This window comes from Tyto alba, unplaced genomic scaffold (genome assembly GCF_018691265.1).
Source record: "Tyto alba isolate M040663 unplaced genomic scaffold, T.alba_DEE_v4.0 Super-Scaffold_12, whole genome shotgun sequence".
NCBI lineage: Eukaryota > Metazoa > Chordata > Aves > Strigiformes > Tytonidae > Tyto > Tyto alba.
The window spans coordinates 3,564,335-3,582,046 of NW_024881274.1; the positions used below are offsets into that span (position 1 = coordinate 3,564,335).

General features: G+C 56.7%; 1 protein-coding gene across 4 annotated transcripts in view; it reads left to right on the plus strand.

Annotated features, from left to right (window-relative positions):
* Positions 1 to 16,803, plus strand: part of KCNH6 (potassium voltage-gated channel subfamily H member 6) — a 33,799-nt gene extending 16,996 nt beyond the window's left edge. The window contains exons 5-17 of one of the 4 annotated variants that reach the window (XM_042787312.1): positions 48 to 360; positions 1,915 to 2,126; positions 6,653 to 7,081; positions 7,869 to 8,023; positions 8,183 to 8,268; positions 8,559 to 8,758; positions 10,666 to 10,918; positions 11,330 to 11,523; positions 12,417 to 12,516; positions 12,806 to 13,093; positions 13,534 to 13,714; positions 14,869 to 15,067; positions 15,462 to 16,803. In XM_042787312.1, the coding sequence (XP_042643246.1) occupies positions 48 to 360; positions 1,915 to 2,126; positions 6,653 to 7,081; positions 7,869 to 8,023; positions 8,183 to 8,268; positions 8,559 to 8,758; positions 10,666 to 10,918; positions 11,330 to 11,523; positions 12,417 to 12,516; positions 12,806 to 13,093; positions 13,534 to 13,714; positions 14,869 to 15,067; positions 15,462 to 15,749 (2,898 nt within the window). In that variant the 3' untranslated portion in view covers positions 15,750 to 16,803. Of the gene's footprint in view, positions 1 to 47; positions 361 to 1,914; positions 2,127 to 6,652; positions 7,082 to 7,868; positions 8,269 to 8,558; positions 8,759 to 10,665; positions 10,919 to 11,329; positions 11,524 to 12,416; positions 12,517 to 12,805; positions 13,094 to 13,533; positions 13,715 to 14,868; positions 15,068 to 15,461 lie in introns of all 4 variants that reach the window. The other 3 variants (XM_042787311.1, XM_042787314.1, XM_042787313.1) reach the window with 3 other exon arrangements.
* The last annotated feature ends 909 nt before the right edge of the window (positions 16,804 to 17,712 follow it).

Genomic DNA, 17,712 nt, shown 5'->3' on the forward strand with positions numbered 1-17,712 from the left:
CGCGAGGACTCCTTCTAATAAAACGCTTTCTCCCGGCTGTCTTAAAGCCTGGTGGTGACTCCCTGATTTTGAGGGACTTGAAGACATCGCCCAAGGAGAACTGTGTGCAGTCAGAGACCGAATCCCTCCTGGAAAAGGAGCGGAGGCCGAGCCTGGAGGCTGACCCCACCCTACAACACTCGTCCCCGAAACAAGAGCCTCCCTTGCTGGGCCCACGAGGGTCGTACTCTGCGTGGGGTTTCTTTCGGTCTCGCCCTGGGGGCAGCTTCCACAGCCTCCGCAGGGTCTCCTCCTTGGACAACTTTGAGGCTGCGAGGTCTGAGTTCCAGAGAAAATTCAGGGAAAGGAGGGCAAACTCAGGTAGGGGAAAAACCCCGGAGCTTTCGGTCCTACTGCGGGAGCCACAGTCCTGGGCGATGGCCATGGCACTTCTTGGGGGGGAGGTCTCTTACCCTACACTGCTTTTCCCTCTGCAAAATGGAGATAAGCTGGGGTCTTCTCCCCCAAACCTGTTGGTCTCCATGCGATTCCCTGCGTCGGCAGGTCCAGCTCTTTGGGTAGAGCCATCTGTGGTGTTGTGTGTGAGACGTGAGACGGTGTGAGGTTGCGTTTGGCTGCCCCACACGAGGGGCATCCTGATGCCGTCTGACCTCCCTGGGAGGGAGGGAAGGGGTCCGCAGGCACATGCAGTGTGAGCTGTGTCCATGCGTTGCAGGTGGATGAGACACTATCCAGGCCACTCTGTAGGGTTGGAGGAAACGTATCTCCACCACGGTGTTCATGTCCAGACCTCTTGTTCTCATGAGATAGGTGATGACAGATAAGATGGAGGTCAGGCTAGAGAAGCCTCAGTAATTGGGAATGGAGAGAGATCTGTCTCTGGTGCCTGGCTTGAGAAAATGGGGTGGGGGATCACAATCCTCAAATAGTCACGGGTTACGGACCCTCAGGAGGGGACACAATGTAGAGGGAGGGAAGGGGGTTGAGTGGGAAGGAGAAGGGTGGCATCAGGATGGCTGGTGCTAACTGGGCACCTTCACAATATCTTCAGACACCTCCTGCCTGTGACACCTCTTGAGTCAGTGTCAGAGTGCAAGGGATGGAACTGAAAATATAACACTGCCCTGTCTGAAGGAGATAGAGGGGTTGGGACACAGTGGTTACAGTGCTTGGGGACAATCCTGAAGCCCTGGGTGTGGGTACATGCTCCCTCCATGACTACACATTGCCACAAGCAAGACCGTGAGCAGGCCACCTCTAGGGCTTCTTCCCTGGTCCTGCACTGGGGTGACCCAGAGAGGCAGGTCCCCAGGGAAAACTGCTGGGATCCAACCCCACTACAGCTCTTCTTCAAGAGAAAGCTCTGACCTCCCTACCTGGAGCCTGGGGTTGAAGGATACATCCAGATGGGGACATCATCCAGCTCCTGGCTCAGTTTGGTGGCCAAAAACCAAGGCAGCAGCTCAGGAGTTGTGCTGGTCAGGCTGAAGCATGCAGGGGTGGAGGAGACCCACCTCCTCCTTCATCTGCTTTCATGCTAGTTTTGGTATCCCTCCCTGGTGGGTCTCATTGGGGCTGGTCCCCAACCCACCACAGTCTTCAGGGGTAGCAAAGGATACTGGGAGCCTCTGTATTTTGGGAGCTGGTCTGAGCCCCCTGAAAGGGGGTTTAATGGTGAAAAGATGGGTGATGTGTCTGAAAAGCAGCCTCCTCTCAGGCATCTTGGGTTGGGCATCCCATGTCAGGAGCCACCCTGAAGAAGCCAAGCCTTTATGGCCATGCAGACATTGGTACCTTCTGGTGGCACCTTGTGGTGGTCCTCAGCTCCTGGATGTCCTGCAATGAGATCAGGGCTCTGCAGATTGGCTCTTGCTCATACCACCCTCCTCAACGCTCCTCTCCATCCTCTTTCAGAGGCTTCCCATGTCAAACCCAACCCCCCGAACTCCACCTCAGACTCAGACCTCATGAAGTACCGGACCATCAGCCAGATCCCCCAGTTCACGCTCAACTTTGTGGAGTTCAACCTGGAGAAGCACCGCTCAGGCTCCACCACGGAGATTGAGATAATTGCTCCCCACAAGGTGATGGAGCGCACCCAGAACGTCACCGAGAAGGTCACACAGGTACGTGGGCAGTGGGATGCCACCAAGGCAGCGGTGGGGTGGTCGTGCTGCTGATGGGGTACGAACAGCCATAGCTGTGGCTTTTGAAGGAGATGAGCAGAGAGGGCAGTGATACCTGGAGTTTCCATCCTAGGAAATGCCAGTATCACTCTTTGATTTTTTATCTCTTCCTCTGGATGGTTGGAATGCTTTTTTTCCCCCTTAAATCAGTATTTATGGTAATTTGTGACCAGGAAAATACAGGCATGAACTGCTCATGGTATGATGGTGGCCTTGAAGGGGACACATGTGTATGCATGTTTGTGTGTTGCATGTGGCTTCATTTGTGGGGGAGGCTCTGGCCACTGTTTCCTGGCCCCCCCAACGCTGGGAATGGGGCCCCTGGGGCACCGCTGGCCCCGAGGCCCTCAGCCAGGGACCCCAGGAGCCATGGCCAGGAGCACGGGTGGCCATGCCTGGGGCCACAGGATCCCCTGGGAGACAGCAGGTGGCACTGCACTGTAACCAACACGTGTGACATTGCCCTGTCACCGCAGGGGACACTTGTGGCAGTGCACTGTCACGGAAAGAGGGGACTCGCATGGCACTGTACTGTCACCGTAGGGGACACACAGGTGACACTGTGTGTGAAAGGTGTTGCTGTATCCTGTAATCCCAAGTAGAGAGCTCTTACCAGTGGGGAAACTGAGGCACAGGAGAGCCACGATGTACAAAATACATCTAAGGGCACCTCCTGCCGCCGCCAGAAGCAGCTGAGGGCCAATTTAATGAAAATGCTGCTGTCTGATCCTGGAAAAGCCCCCAGTCTTCACAGTTTTCTCCATCAGAGCAGGATGCTCTGAGGGATTTCCCTCCTGTCTTGGTGCTGGCAAACCTTCACTCTCACAGTCTCTGTGCACGGCAGACGGGCTCCCTGCTCCCCATGGCACTGGGCATTTTTTAGGTTTGTTGTCCCCCTGGCTTTTCCCCTTCATCCCAAAGTCCACTTAGTCCCTCTGATCTGGGGGTGACATCAGCGACTGGGGATCCACCCCAGAACACTCCTGTGGTTCGGCGAGCAGACCGCCATGCCCCCATCCCCGTCACAGGGGACACCCACACACTGGGGACCACTGCTGCATGCTGGGGTGACGCTGGCAGGGTGGGATGCGGGGTCATTAGCTGGTGTGGGGTGGCAGGATCAGAGCTGAGGGGTGGTGGCTGCAGGGCCCCGTGGTGCAGCTGTGCAGCACCCACAAAGGTCCATCGTCCCTTCACCTTAAATCTCCAGATGGGCTGGGCTGGGCTGGGCTGGGCTGAGATGGGGTGGGATGGGATGGGATGGGATGGGATGGGGTGAGATGGGATGGGGTGGGATGGGATGGGATGGGATCGACCTCTCCTCCCCACCACATCTCCCCATGGTCTTGGGGGACCAAGGCATCCTGCCCATCCTCACCCCAACATTCCCTGTGCCTCCCGCCAAGCCATGGCTCCCCGCTCTTGGATGCTAAATAATTCATGTGTGAGGCAGAGACAGTGGCGAGACGCTGCTAACGGCATCTAAAAATACCAGCTGGCAGGCAGGGAGAGGCAGACATAGGCTGGTCGGGGTGGTCTGGCCCCACAGTGAGTGGGCAGGGAGGGCAAGTCACAAATGCAATGAATGTGCCGGGCTCAGCCTGCCAGGGCTGTGGCTCTGGGGCACGGCTGGAGGCACATGGGGACACTGTGTGGTCAGTGCCACCAGGCTGGGGTCCTATCTTGCAGGTGGCACCTCTCCCAGTCCCCCCAAACTGCCCCGTGGTGGTGGAGCTGGGCAGGAGGGTGCTGGGGACAGGGGTGGGAGGGCTGATCTGTGTGAGGATACATGCTGGGAGGGGCACTGGGCCAGTGCCTGCCTGCAGCCAGCACCGTGGGCCTGATCCTGCCCCAGCCCCTTGTGCTTGAGGGTCTACTGGTGACTCTGGCGTGGCTCCCTTCCCCAGCTCCGTGTCCCCCCCACATCCTCATCCCCAGCATGGGGGAGGAGGAAGGTGCATGGCCATTGGGCCCCGTGGGGCCCGAGCAATGGTCTGAATTAGCCAGGGCCATGGGAGCCTCCCCCCTCTGTCACCCACAGACCACATGCACCCTGCTCCCTCCTCCCTCCCTCCTCCTCTTCCTCCTCCCTCCCACTGCTGCCTCGCTCCCTCGCTCGCTGCCCAGCACCCAGCACCCTGCTGCCAGCACCCAGCACCCCACACCATGAGCCTGCGGCTGCAGCTGAAGCCGGTAAGTGGAGGGAGAAGGGGAAGAGGGAAGTGGCACCCAGTGGGATTGCCACGGGGGGCACCCAGCACTGCCACCAGAGATCCTCAGGGCCACCCAAGGGTGCCACCCACAGCCCTCCCTGTCCCCAAGGGACAGAGAGAGACAAGGCTGCAACTGCTTCCTGGCTCTGCATTGGTTTGGATGCTCTTTTGGGGGTTGTTTCTTGTCCCTTTTCTGTCTCAAAGCTTTGGAGTTGTGGTTTTATATTAATTCCTGCCTGGAAAACAATGGGGCTTGACCTGCTCTTGCTTCTGCCGCAAGAGCCAGGTGCCAGGAGCAGGGACAAGGGGCAGGGCAGGCATCCCAGGATGGGGAGCAGCATCTGGGGGCCCGAATTCAGGACTGTCCCCAGAGAGCTGCCTCCAGCCAGGAAGGACAGGGGGATTCAGCTGCTGAGGGTGGGAGCATTGCTGCTTTTCTAAGACACAAGGTGTAGGAGTCCATCTCAAGTCTGTTGGGCACGTCTTAGCTTTGGGTCCAAGCGTTTTACCGGTGTTGCCTTGTCCCCTTCCCTCCCATCCCCTGGGAGCCAGTCCCTAAGCCCAGCTGGTGCCTCATTCCCCTCCGCAACAATCGTGTTTGGGTCACTTTTTCCAATCCCTCCCCTCTCCATCCACCAGCGACGTCGGTGGCTCCCGCTGCCCCATTGGTGCTTTCATCCATTGATTGGGTTTGATTAATCTACACCGGGCTCCCGAATGCCCTTCGGAGCCGCATGCCTCCCATCCGCCCAGCCGAGCGTATGCGTGCCTGCGTGGGTAATGCCGCGGCGCCGGTGCTGCGCCCACCGTGCCAGTCGCTGCCTGGGCGTGAGGGGTTGGGGGTCCCCATGGTGGACACCCAGACTTCGAGGGTCAGCTGCCGCCTGGGGTGCCGGGCAAGCTGCAGGCAGGTAGGAGCAGAGGGTACCCCCAGGGCATGGGACCCTCCAGCGTCCTGGGGCTGCAGGATGTGGGAGCGGCTGCTCGTGGTGGGACGGGGCTGCGGGGCTGGGTACGCTCTGGGTTGCAGCGCCAGGAGCCCTTGAACCCTTGGACAAGACAGATGTCAGTACAGGAAGGATCAGGCCCTTCCTCTAGATCTGTTGCCAGAGTTGTGGTAGTGCCCATCACCGTGGCCTCGGGGCACGTGGAGCCTCCTCTCTCCTCTCCTTCGCAGCCCAGCAAAAATCATCCTCTTAGCTGGGGGCTCAGTGCTGGGAGAGAGCATTGAAGTGCCCCTCACCCTCCTCTGCAGGTGGCACTGGTGGCCAGCACCATGGGGACACGCGGGGGACAACAGAGTGGCAGGGGCAGGCAGGGAGGATCCGGCTGTCCCCAGCTCCAGATAAGCCCCTTCATGCCACCATCTCTCAGCACCCAAAGCAGGCCAGCCCCAGTTCTCCTGGTCCCCAGCACCTTGCACTGTGTCCCCAGGGTGGCTTCAGAGCCCATCGGGAGCTGGCATTGATCCTGGAGAGGGGAGCGGGGACAGGCCTGGGACATGTGGGGACTCCCTGGTACCATGGGACCGTGTCCCTGTGAGGACAGACAGAACTGGGGACACATGACAATATGGAAGGGTGCCTGCACGCATGAGATGGTGTTTGCATGTTGGTGGCCACAAGTGTCCCCCTCCCTGGGGATGCTCTGATGGGAAATGGGCATTGCTCGAGGCCAGGCTTTGATGTGGGCGGCCCAAGCTGTCCCCTCTGCTTGGAGGACAACTGTGCCAGAGGGACATCAAGGGGAAGGTCCCTGCTGGGGCTGAGAAGGGCACCGTGCAAGGCTTGGAGATTCCTAACGTGTCATCACCTTCGGGGCCAGGCCATGGCACAGCTGTGGGACTGCATCTTCCAGCTGCATGTCCCCGTAGCCCTGTGCCAGGGACACCCAGCACCTCCCAGGCTGGTGGCACAGAGCTGAGGGCAGAAGGAGGCACAGCAGGAGATAATTTTCTCTCTGCTGCCATGGGAGGGTCTGAAGGGCATAAATCAGGCAAACATCTGGCCCAAGGGAGCTCTGGCCATCAGAGACAGATGAGCCGGGCAGACCTTGGTGTCAGCCATAGTGGACAACTCACCTTGTGGCGTCCTGGACAACCATATATGAAGGCAATGAAGGTGAAAAGGGTGCAGGAAACCCTCTGCATGCTCCTCGCTGCCCTACCAGAACATGGGAGCCCCTTGCCTGGCTCCTGGCCTTATCCAACCTCTTTCCCGGTCTCCCATCCTTCTCACGCCCATCTCCTGGCAGGTGCTGTCCCTGGGCGCTGACGTCCTTCCCGAATACAAGCTGCAGGCACCCCGCATCCACCGATGGACCATCCTGCACTACAGTCCCTTCAAGGCCGTGTGGGACTGGCTCATCCTTCTGCTGGTCATCTACACAGCCGTCTTCACCCCCTACTCAGCTGCCTTCCTACTCAACGAGGAGCAGGTGGAGGAGAAGCACTGGGACTGCAGCTACTCCTGTGACCCACTCAACATCATTGACCTCATCGTGGACATCATGTTCATCGTGGACATAGTCATCAACTTCCGTACCACCTACGTCAACATCAACGACGAGGTGGTGAGCCACCCTGGCAAGATCGCCATCCACTACTTCAAGGGATGGTTCCTCATCGACATGGTTGCTGCCATCCCCTTTGACCTGCTCATCTATCGCTCTGGCTCTGATGAGGTACAGGCAGGGCCTGGATGTCCATCAGGACAGGAGGGGACTCATGGATGGATAGGGAGAGATGTATGGGAGAGAGAGAGGGATATGGATGGCTTGATGTAAGTTGTGGATGTAAGCGGTGGATGGCTAGATCTGCAAGAAGAGGGATGGTTAGATCCTTAGACAAGGGCGTCATTACAGGTTTTTATTAAGCTGCTTGGACCTGGGATTTTATTTAGTAGAGTCAGACAGCCACACAAACCCCACTGTAAGTGCTAAGATAGTGTCTAACTGGACCTGCTCCCCTTGCTGGGGCTGATCCAGCAGAGAAGGCTGGGAGCTCAGCTTAGGGACTGGCACCACACACCATTGAGGCCAAATGTGGGGTCACACTGCCAGCCAGACTCAAAATGTTGACAGTGGGATGGCCCTGTGGTTACTGCACTACCTGGAGGCCCCATCTCAGCTGAGAGCCTATGGGGTGGGGTGAAAGGCAGTTGTTTTGAGAGCAATGGTTGGCAAGGTAAGGACTCATCACAAAAGATGGAGTTGGCCTTGGCTCCCTTCACTTGCTCACCTGTAATCCCAGAGTTTGTTGTCTTTATGGTCAGCAGAGAGAAATTGCCCTTCCTGTAGCATAATTCATCTAACCTATTTCAGGTGTCACCTCCAGGACAGGGTGATTCATGCTCTAGAAATGCATTTTTATTCTTCATAAGAAACACAGCTAGGCTGGATACATGGAGACATGCCTTTGGCTAGATTTATTCCCTGCTTATCCCTGATGTTTCTCACCTCTCCCCCGCAGACCACCACCCTCATTGGCCTCCTGAAGACCGCCCGGTTGCTGCGCCTGGTCCGCGTTGCCCGCAAGCTGGACCGCTACTCTGAGTATGGAGCAGCCGTGCTCTTCCTGCTCATGTGTACCTTTGCCCTCATCGCCCACTGGCTGGCCTGCATCTGGTATGCCATCGGCAACGTGGAGCGGCCCTACATGGAGCACAAGATCGGATGGCTGGACAACCTAGGTGACCAGATCGGCAAGCGCTACAATGACAGCGACCTCTCCTCTGGCCCATCCATCAAGGATAAATACGTCACTGCCCTCTACTTCACCTTCAGCAGCCTCACCAGCGTGGGGTTTGGCAACGTCTCACCTAACACCAACTCTGAGAAGATCTTCTCCATCTGTGTCATGCTCATTGGCTGTGAGTGCCTGCGCGTGTCCTGCTGTCCCCATCCCTGCTTTGGAGGTTGGAGGGGCTGCTCTGGGGAGAAACGGGGAGAGCACATGGGATTTTAAGAGAGCATCTCCCTCCGCCTATGCCTCTTCTGCACAGACAAATGGATGGAGTGATAGATAGAAATATGGGTTTCAGAAACCCACTGGTTTCAAGTCCATGGTAGATATGGGTTTTGGAAATCTGCTGGTTCCAGGTCCGATGTAGTTGGACACGCATCTCCCCATGTCCTGCTGAGTCCTGCCCTCTCGTTGCAGCTCTGATGTACGCTAGCATCTTCGGCAATGTCTCTGCTATCATCCAGCGCCTGTACTCGGGCACGGCCCGCTATCACACGCAGATGCTGCGGGTCAAGGAGTTCATCCGCTTCCACCAGATCCCCAACCCCCTGCGCCAGCGCCTGGAGGAGTATTTCCAGCACGCCTGGTCCTACACCAATGGCATTGATATGAATGCGGTGAGTACGAGACGCAGAGGCCCCACGTCCTCACAGCACCTTGTCCTGAGGAAAAGTCCCAAACATTTCCATCCCTTCAACCAGGGTGGAGAGGAAGCTGGAGAAGACTTGGGAGGTTGGAGTCAGAGTCTGTCTGCCCGTCCACCCCCTGCATCTCCCTTTCTCCTTCATCCCCTCTGTTCATCCTTCCATATCTACCCAGAGTATTTCCAGGGCCATGAGAGCATTTTTTGGCTGGAGAGTAGGTTTGGTGCCGGTGTGCTGGTGAGGAGCTCTGAGTCCCCACTGGCACCGAGCACTTTCAGGCTGGTGTCGGTTGGTGTCACAGAGCCGCGGAGCAGGTATCGATCCAGCTCTTCTCCACACTACCGGTTGCTAAGCAAAGTGCATCCTGCTCTCGGCGGCAGGGAAAGGAGGGCATTTAAATAAACCTCGATCCATTTTAATTAGAGCCCAGAGAGGCGGCTGTTTGTTAGCAAAGCAGGGATCAATAGTGGAGCTGCACTGGAGAGGCACTGTGTCTCCAAGCCTGGCGGGGAAGCTTGTGCCGATGGCGCCGGGGCACCATGGGGGTGAGGAGGGGGCTCAGCCGAGGAGTCCCAGGCTGGGGTTGGGGTGGCAGGGCTTGGCTTACAGCCACAGGGTGCAGTGCACAAATGTGCTGGTTCGGCCAGCTGCAAGGCAGAAAGAGGAGTGAGAAAGGACGAGGCAAGGTGAGAGATGGGACCTGGCACTCCCCACCTCTTGGCCCTGGGCAGGTCGTTAGCCCACTCGTTCCCAGTTCATGCTCCCTTTTTTCCTAAGACTTGATCCTCCTCCATCCCCGAGCACCATCAGGACACAGATTTGCATGAATTCAACCTCTCGGTCTTCAGCTGCTGTCACCACATTAAACAATGGCAGCATTTGGGAATTTGCTGCAGGGGGAGCTTCAAGTTAAACCTTGCCCATGGAGGAGACACCGTGGGCTGGACATCGGTGGCAATAACTAGAAGCAAGGCTGTGCCACCCTCCCAAGCACAGGTTCTCCTGGCTTAGTGCAAACCCAGGCCACAAATCCCCTATGACAAGCTGAGCTTGTGGCTTGGACGTGCCACTGCTCACACCAATTCCTGCTGGATGCTGCTGAGATACAATGCGATCTAATCAATCACCCCACAGCCCGACCAATTCATCCACCCCAGATTTCCCAGTAGGGAAACTAAGGGACTATTTGCCAGCCTGTGAGATCATGATGGAGCCAGGAGCGAGCCATGCTCACCAGCCCCAGCCTGGTTGTCCCAGATTTGGCCACCAGTGGGATATGAACAGAGAGGAGACCAAGGGGGACCCCAGGGCCATATGCTGCTCTCCAAAAAAACCCCAAACCCAGGCAGATTTTTTATCCTGGCACCATGAGTCATTGGTGGCAGTGGCTTTCTCCATATTGTGAGTTTTACCTTTATTTCACCTTCAGATTTAGCTTTTGTTCAATACAAGGTATTTGCCATGGGTATATTTAGCTGTTGCTGCACACAGCTGGCCCGTGCTGCTTCTTGGCATTCAGGCAGGTGCTGTTTAATTAGGACAGCACCTCGTTACCATTTTGTGCTCTCATTCAGCTATGATTAGTGGGCGTAGAGATGAAAAGGGGTATATGCCACCAGTGGGTATAAATAGATTGATCTGGTTATTAGTATTTATTGCTTGGGAGTCCTCTCATCCCCAGCCAGGACAAGCAGGGACAGGCAGGCAGGCATCTGCCAAGGGAAGTTCACAAGATGTTCCTAGCTTCAGCTTTCTGGGCTCGGGGGCTCCCCATTTGGCCCCACCATGTCACGCTGTGTGTCGCACAGCCTCCCAGGACTGCCACGGGGGTCCTTCCCGGGGACGGTGGCATGATGGCCTCTCTCCCTCGCTCTTTGCAGGTGCTGAAGGGCTTCCCTGACTGCCTGCAGGCAGACATCTGCCTTCACCTCAACCGCACGCTGCTCCAGAACTGCAAGGCTTTCCGAGGAGCCAGCAAAGGCTGCCTGCGCGCCCTGGCCATGAAGTTCAAGACAACTCACGCGCCGCCCGGAGACACCCTGGTGCACTACGGAGATGTCCTCACCACACTCTATTTCATCTCCCGGGGCTCCATTGAGATCCTCCGGGAAGACATTGTGGTGGCCATCTTAGGTGGAAAAGTTCTTCCTTCTGGGAGGGCGAGGGGTGGTGGGCAAAGGGGCAAAGGGTGATGGGCGATGAGCAGTGGACAAAGGGTGGCAGATGAGGGATGAAGGACTTTTCCACAACCTGGAGAAGGGCAGGCATGACCGGTCACCACACCAATGGACAGGGAATGGAGGATCCCTGGTAGACGTCAGGGAGAGGCCACAAAGGAGTGAGGAGAGCAGGGCATGGCTCAGCAGTCCCCAGCCCTGGCTTGGTCTCCCCATCAGTGACAGCTTTCACAGTGTAATCACAATCAGGGTCAGTGCTGCTGGTCATCCCCTGGTCCATGAGCCCCAAAGCAAAGTCTGCTGGTCCAGTATATCTGGAGCTGGAGTGGATGCCCACCTCCTGCTAATGACCTGTCTCTTGGCACAGGGAAGAACGACATCTTTGGGGAGCCCATCAGCCTCTACGCCCGCCCAGGAAAGTCCAATGCTGACGTGAGGGCCCTGACCTACTGTGACTTGCACAAGATCCAGCGGGAGGACCTGCTGGAGGTCTTGGACATGTACCCAGCCTTCTCTGACAACTTCTGGAGCAACTTAGAGATCACCTTCAACCTGCGAGATGTGAGTGCCAGGGCTGTCCCCGGGAGGGATGTGGTCAATGCCTTAAATTTGGCAAGTGGGAGGGCTGAAGCAAGGATGTCAACAGGTGCTCCTCACCCAGTTTGGTGGTGGATTAGCCAACAGCCACGTTTCCCAAGACACTCTCCGTGGGATTATGGTTTCCCCCACAGCCCAGCAGGCATGTGCATACTGCATGTTTCTGAGCTCTTCGGAGGAGTTGTCCCCACAAGCCATGTCAGTAGTACTCTGCTCTGCAGTACTTGTAAATCATCTCCAGGACTGCTCCAGCCTAGACAAGTGGGTCACACACATGTTTTGAGGCTGCTGAAGTAAGAAATATTCTAATGCTTCACTGGGTTGGGTACCAGCTTCCTCTGAAAATTCCTTTTTAAGTAATCTGGTTTGCAATTTGTGAAAGGCTTGGAATGTTTTTGGCACTGCTGTTTGACTTTTAAACTTTATGACTGGACTTTCTACTTTCCTGACATTTTTTTTCAGAGGCACTGATAAGATAGAAAAGAAAGTAAAATTCTCTCTATGTCCTGTCCCACCCCAGGATGTCCTGCCTCACCTCAGGGTGCCCTTTCCCTCCCCATAGCGCTGACACCCTCAACTCAGTCTCAGGGCAACGACACCAGCCTCTAGGATCCCTTGAGCTCTGCAACCAGTCCAGTAGTCACTGGGTGGGACAGGGCAGTGATGGAGAGCCAGAGTATCTCATCACCAGCCCCAGGAGGATGCTGAATGGGCTGTGGCACCCACGGATGAGACGTGGCACCTACGGATGGGCCTTGGCATCCATGGATGGGCCTTGGTACCCATGGATGGGCTGTGGCACCCATGGATGGGACATGGCACCCTTTCCCTGGTGACCAGCCCCTCTCATCCCTCAGGCAGACAGCATTCCCCGCTCACCACTCAGTGAGGAGTATGACTGCACGTACCGGCGGGCGCGCCGACGCAAGCACTCCCTTTGCCAGCCCAACAAGCCTGGTGAGTCCCACGGCATCGGCAGAGCCTGGCTTACAGGACGGGGCAGCGGAATCATCATTTAATTACTGCCCTGGCAAGTGCCCCAAAGCAGAGGCGGCTGTTGGTGCCTCTGTCCCTGCAGACCAGCCTGTATGTCCCCACCCTGGGGACACCCACGCTGCCTTCTTTCCCTCCCTGCCTCCCTCCCTCTGCTTAGGATGCTCCAGCCCTACAGGCACCCTAGAGGGGATAGGGGCTGATTTTGTCATGTGTGGTACTCCCCAAATTAACCTGTTGTGCTGCCCCACAGACCCAGACACGGGCATCTCTGATGCAGAGCAGTATCATACCTACTCAGAGCTCACCAACCCGCAGGACCCGCTAAGTAAAGACCAGTGGGACGATCTGGGCAGCACCACCACTCCCTGCTCCCAGACCAGCGATGATGAGGCCAAGACGGGCAGCCCTGCAAAAGCTGAGCCCTTCTCCACATCCAAAAAGGATGATTTTGCTCTCCCCACACTCAGCCTCATCACCACCAGCGCTGGCAGGACAGAGGTTGGCAAGCAGGCAGCAGAGAGCAGCCAGGCCTATGCAGGTATCGACAGCTGGAGCCACATCTGGCAGGAGGGTGGTGAGGGATGCTTGGGCATGGTGGCCTTGTCCTGGGGCAGAGCAACTCATGCAGATTTGAGGGCAGCCACACTTGTGGCCAAGGGTCTTTGCTGCCTTTTGTCCCCAGTAGTATCTGCTGTGTCCCTCTCGTGCTCTGCAGTTTCTCCTAGCACCCAGGGACCCCTTTGGGGCTGCCCCAAGGGGCCAAATGCTATGTGCCTTCCATAGGCATGTTGGGTGCCAGTGTGATGGAGTGTCCATGAGCACCTTGGGTGCCAGAATGATGGATTCTCCCTGAGCGCCATGTATGTCAGAGTGATGGCGCTCCATGAACGTGTTGGGTGGTGGACTCTGGAGCACCTCCATGCCAGTGGGGCTGGGGGATGCAAGACAGAAGTGCTGAGATGTCTGTTCTCCTTCCAGCCACCCCCCTGGACATCCCCAACATGTTCACCTTCTGGGAGGACCAAAGGCTGAACCACCACCCAGAGCCTCTGCAACACATCTCCTTGGTACACAGCTCACGGGACATCCCTCTGCACAGCGACTACAGACCGGGGCAGATCGAGTCCAGGCTGGAGCTGCTGCAGGCCCAGCTCAGCAGGTGGGCAGGTCCCCGGGGCACAGGGATGGAGAGAACCCAGGGGGGCTCTGGGCCATCACCTCCTCCTGCTCTCCAGGGGTGGCTGCAGTGGGCTCCATGTTCAGCAGATGCCACCTCTTGACCCCCTGGGACACTGCGTTCCTTGGGGAGTTAGTGAGAGCACTTTGCAAATGCAGCAGCTTCTCAAACTGCAAGTCTTGGCCCTGGCTGCAGCCCAGCACCTCATCCGCCGCTGTGCCACCACCCCTGGGATCTGTCGCTTTGCCGCTGCTTCCAAATTTGATGTAATCACAGACATGAAACTGCACACAGGCTCACAACCTGAGCCTTTTGCAGGCCTCCTCTTCCTGTTGCAAAGAGCTGCAAGCATCTTCTTGCTCGAGCAAATGAGCCTCGTGCACATCACTGCCCTCTACATAAGAAAAAAATACATGATTTTTGAATGAGAAGGAAGAGCCCCCACGAGAGATGCAGGCGTAAAGGCTCTAGGCAGCACCCACACGAGCGGCTGGCTCTCCTGCCTATGGCTGTTGCCCATGTTAAGCTCACTTCACCGCAGTGCCCACACACATATTTCGATGTCTCGCCAACGTGCCATCCCCAGCAGCAGCGGACAGATCTCCTACCCGCTCTGTAAGTGCTGCCAGGATCATTGCCTGCATGGGGGGCTTGTGCCCACTCCTGCCAGAGCTGCTCATTTCAGTCAAGGACAAGGCAGAAGGAAGAGTCTTATTCTACTTTTACATTTCCTTCTATTCGTCAGTGAAAAATGGTTGGCACCAACCTGACTTGCTCCAATCTGTCAGCACAGGCAGCTGGCCTGGAGAACTGATCCAGATTAAAACTAACCATTACAATTTTTCCCCCTCCAGGGTAGTTTTAGCTTTGTTCAGTTGCCCACCCCAGATCCCAGTTGGGATCCACAAAAAATTGGGCAGTGGATGATTGAGCGTGGCAGGAGAGAGATGGCAAGATTGATCTCTCTGTGGCAGCACTGGTTTGAAGCTCTGCTAAAGCACCAGGCAAAGCATCATCACCCTCAGGCAGCTGAATCGGCACCTCCTCCCCAGTGCCTCCCCTGCCCAGCCATGGGTCTGGCTCTCGTGGGATGCAGCGGGATGCACTGTGCTAACGCCGGGCTGCTCTGTCCCCAGGCTGGAGTCCAGGATGTCGTCAGACTTTAATATAATCCTCCAGCTCCTGCAGCGCCAGCTGTCCCAGGTGCCGCCCGCATACAGCCCCATCTCGCCGTCCTCCCACAACCTGGCCATGTACGGCATCCTCCCGCGGAGCCTGGAGCCGCTCACCCCCTGCGCACCTCTGGAGGATGAGGAGACAACGACCCCGGAGCAGGTAAGACCATCGCTCCCAGCTCAGCACCAGACAAGCTTCCTTCTGCCCCAAGCAGATGGGTCCTGGAGAGCCAGTGGTTCCCTTCAGCCTCTCTGCACGCAGAGCACAGCCAGGCACTAGTGGGTCCAGGCAAAGCCCAGGGGTCTTGAAATAGCAGTAGGCCTACCTAGAGATGCTTCTGCCCAGTGCATCGCTGATTTGGGGGCACAGCCTGCCATCTCCAGCACTACCAGGTTGCCCCATCAGTAAGGAGGGGAGTGGGTTCCTCTGCCCTGAGGCTTCCTCAGGCAAAAAATAACATTTTGGGACTTGGAGCCTGATGGGGTGAGGAGAGAGCATGGCTCTGTTTTTTTTCCTTTTGCCATAACCCATCTGGTTCCTCCTTTTCCACCAGAGCCCAAGCTACACGGAGGTAGAAAAGTTCCACTTGAAATCCAGGGACTCCTTTTCAAGCGGGATACACCTTGCTGTGACATCCGACGAAACTATGACGGTCTACTCCGAGCAGGAGCACCATTCCCCACTGCTCCCGAACCCAGAGCCTCCCCACCAAAGGGCACCAAATACACAGGGACTCTTCCGGGGCTCTCGTTTCCCTTCCCTCCCTGAGCACTTGGAGGCATCTTCCGAGCACCAGGACATTCAGAGACACCTCTCCGACCCAGTGCTTCCTGGAAGTTAGAGATGTGGGGGCTATGAAACAAGTCAAGAGGAACCTCAACTGTGAGATCAGTCAGTTGATGTTGATTTTGACTGCAAGGGTAAGACGGGGGACAATGCCATTGGCTCAGGGGCGTAATTTGTAGCTGTCTTCTGCCACCGTGAAAGGAAGCATAGAGTGGCTGGCTTCCAAGGTCAACATTTTCCAGCGGTTCCCATAGAGTAGATTTAATTTGCACATTATAGTAAACCCAGAGCAGTTCTTTCTTATGGCCACCAACAAGCTGGCTAGGCCAAACGGTACCCACCGCCTCTTCCTTGCCAAGGCTTCCTCTCAAGAATGGTGCAAGCCAAGTGAGCCACAGCGACCGGAGGAGAGCAAATCCATGGCTCTTAGCCACAAGGCCACTTTGCTGTCAGCTCTTTGGAGCAGGGACCATTGCGTTGGTACTGGGCTTAGCCCATAGGAGCCTGTGGGCATTACAGAAAGGGTAGTCACCAGAGGAGGAGGAGATCTCCACAGTGCGGTACTGGGGGGAGCTGCAGGTGGGAAGCCAGGACAAGGACAGAAGTCCTACTTGACTGCCACTGAGAAACTAAGGGCCAACAGCCCCAGCCACTTCAGCATGCTTCAGCATGAGTCCTAGGGCACTGACTTCTCCAGCAAGGCTAATCACGCCTTGCAAACCCCAACACACATCCCACAACTCCCCAAATAAACCCAACTGGTCACAGGCCTGGGCATAAAGCACAAAACTCAAAAGCACAATCCCAGAAAGCCGAAAAGCCCCAGACACCTCATCTCCAGCCCTTCCTCCCAGCTTCTCTCTTTTGATAAAGGTTTGATAGATGCTTCCTCCTCCCCAGCCCTTTCCCTGGCAGACTCCCGCAGCATCCCCCGTAGGAGAAGCCCACTTAGCACTGCCGCCTTGCCATTCGGTTAGATGCTGTGACAGTCCTAGGCCGCCTGCTCAAGTAATGTATTGAGCTCCCTTTGAGAGTAGTGAAACTGTGAGCATCTCTTTCTCTGGAGTTTTAGTGTACACTTTGCTAATAAAGATGTTTTTGGCACCTAACACGGATTACAGCTGTATTTGTTGGGAGCATCTGTGAATTCATCCCTGGCAGTACAAAGCACAGATGCTAATCTGCAAAGATTCCTGAAAAGGCTGTGGTCAAACCCCAGTTGCTTTATCCGGGGAGTGGGGGCTAACAGAGCCCATGTGCAGGTCTTACAGGTCAAGGACGGGACCTGGGGGGTGCTTTGCTGAGATGCAGTTCAGGCTCAGCAGCAATTTGCGAAAGCTTTTCTACAAGCTTGCTGCTGTTCTCCTGCGTGTGAGAAATGACCTCGCAAGCACACCTCAGGCAGAGATTACACAAAGAGTCCTTGCAGTGAGTGGAATTTGAGATGAGCAAAGCGTTACCTAAAGCACATCCTACATCCCTTGCTGAAGGGGACACGGCTCCTGCCCGAATCGGACTGCTCCTTCAGGAGGGCTAGACCCAGGATCACCCATAACACATATCGTATGCCCCCCGCCCTGAACAGATGAGGAGAGACCCCTGGCCCTCAGCAGGGGCTTAAACTAAAATCAGCTCCCCTGCTGATATTGCTCCATGGGGTGTCATAGGGGCTAAAACCAGCTGGCAGCCCCTGCCCAGGCCTCGGACAGGCACAGTCCTACAAAGTGCCTATTTATAACCCAAGCCAGCCCAGATTTTGGCTGGAAGGGGCCAGGGCACCTCCTTCCCCTGCTGTGCCTCGGCCTGGAGAGCCAGGAGACCTCAAGGCCTTCCCAGGATGTGCGCAACACCCAGGGAGCACCGGCAGCCCGTGCCAGGGCCTGGGGCACCCATCCTGCCCTGCCGTGAGGGAGCTGAGCTGCCTGTGGGGACTTGAGCGTGATGCCGGGCCTCAGCCTGCCCTGCTCCAGGCAGGAGCTCCCTAGGAAGCCGATGCCCACCTGCACCCCTTTCCCCAG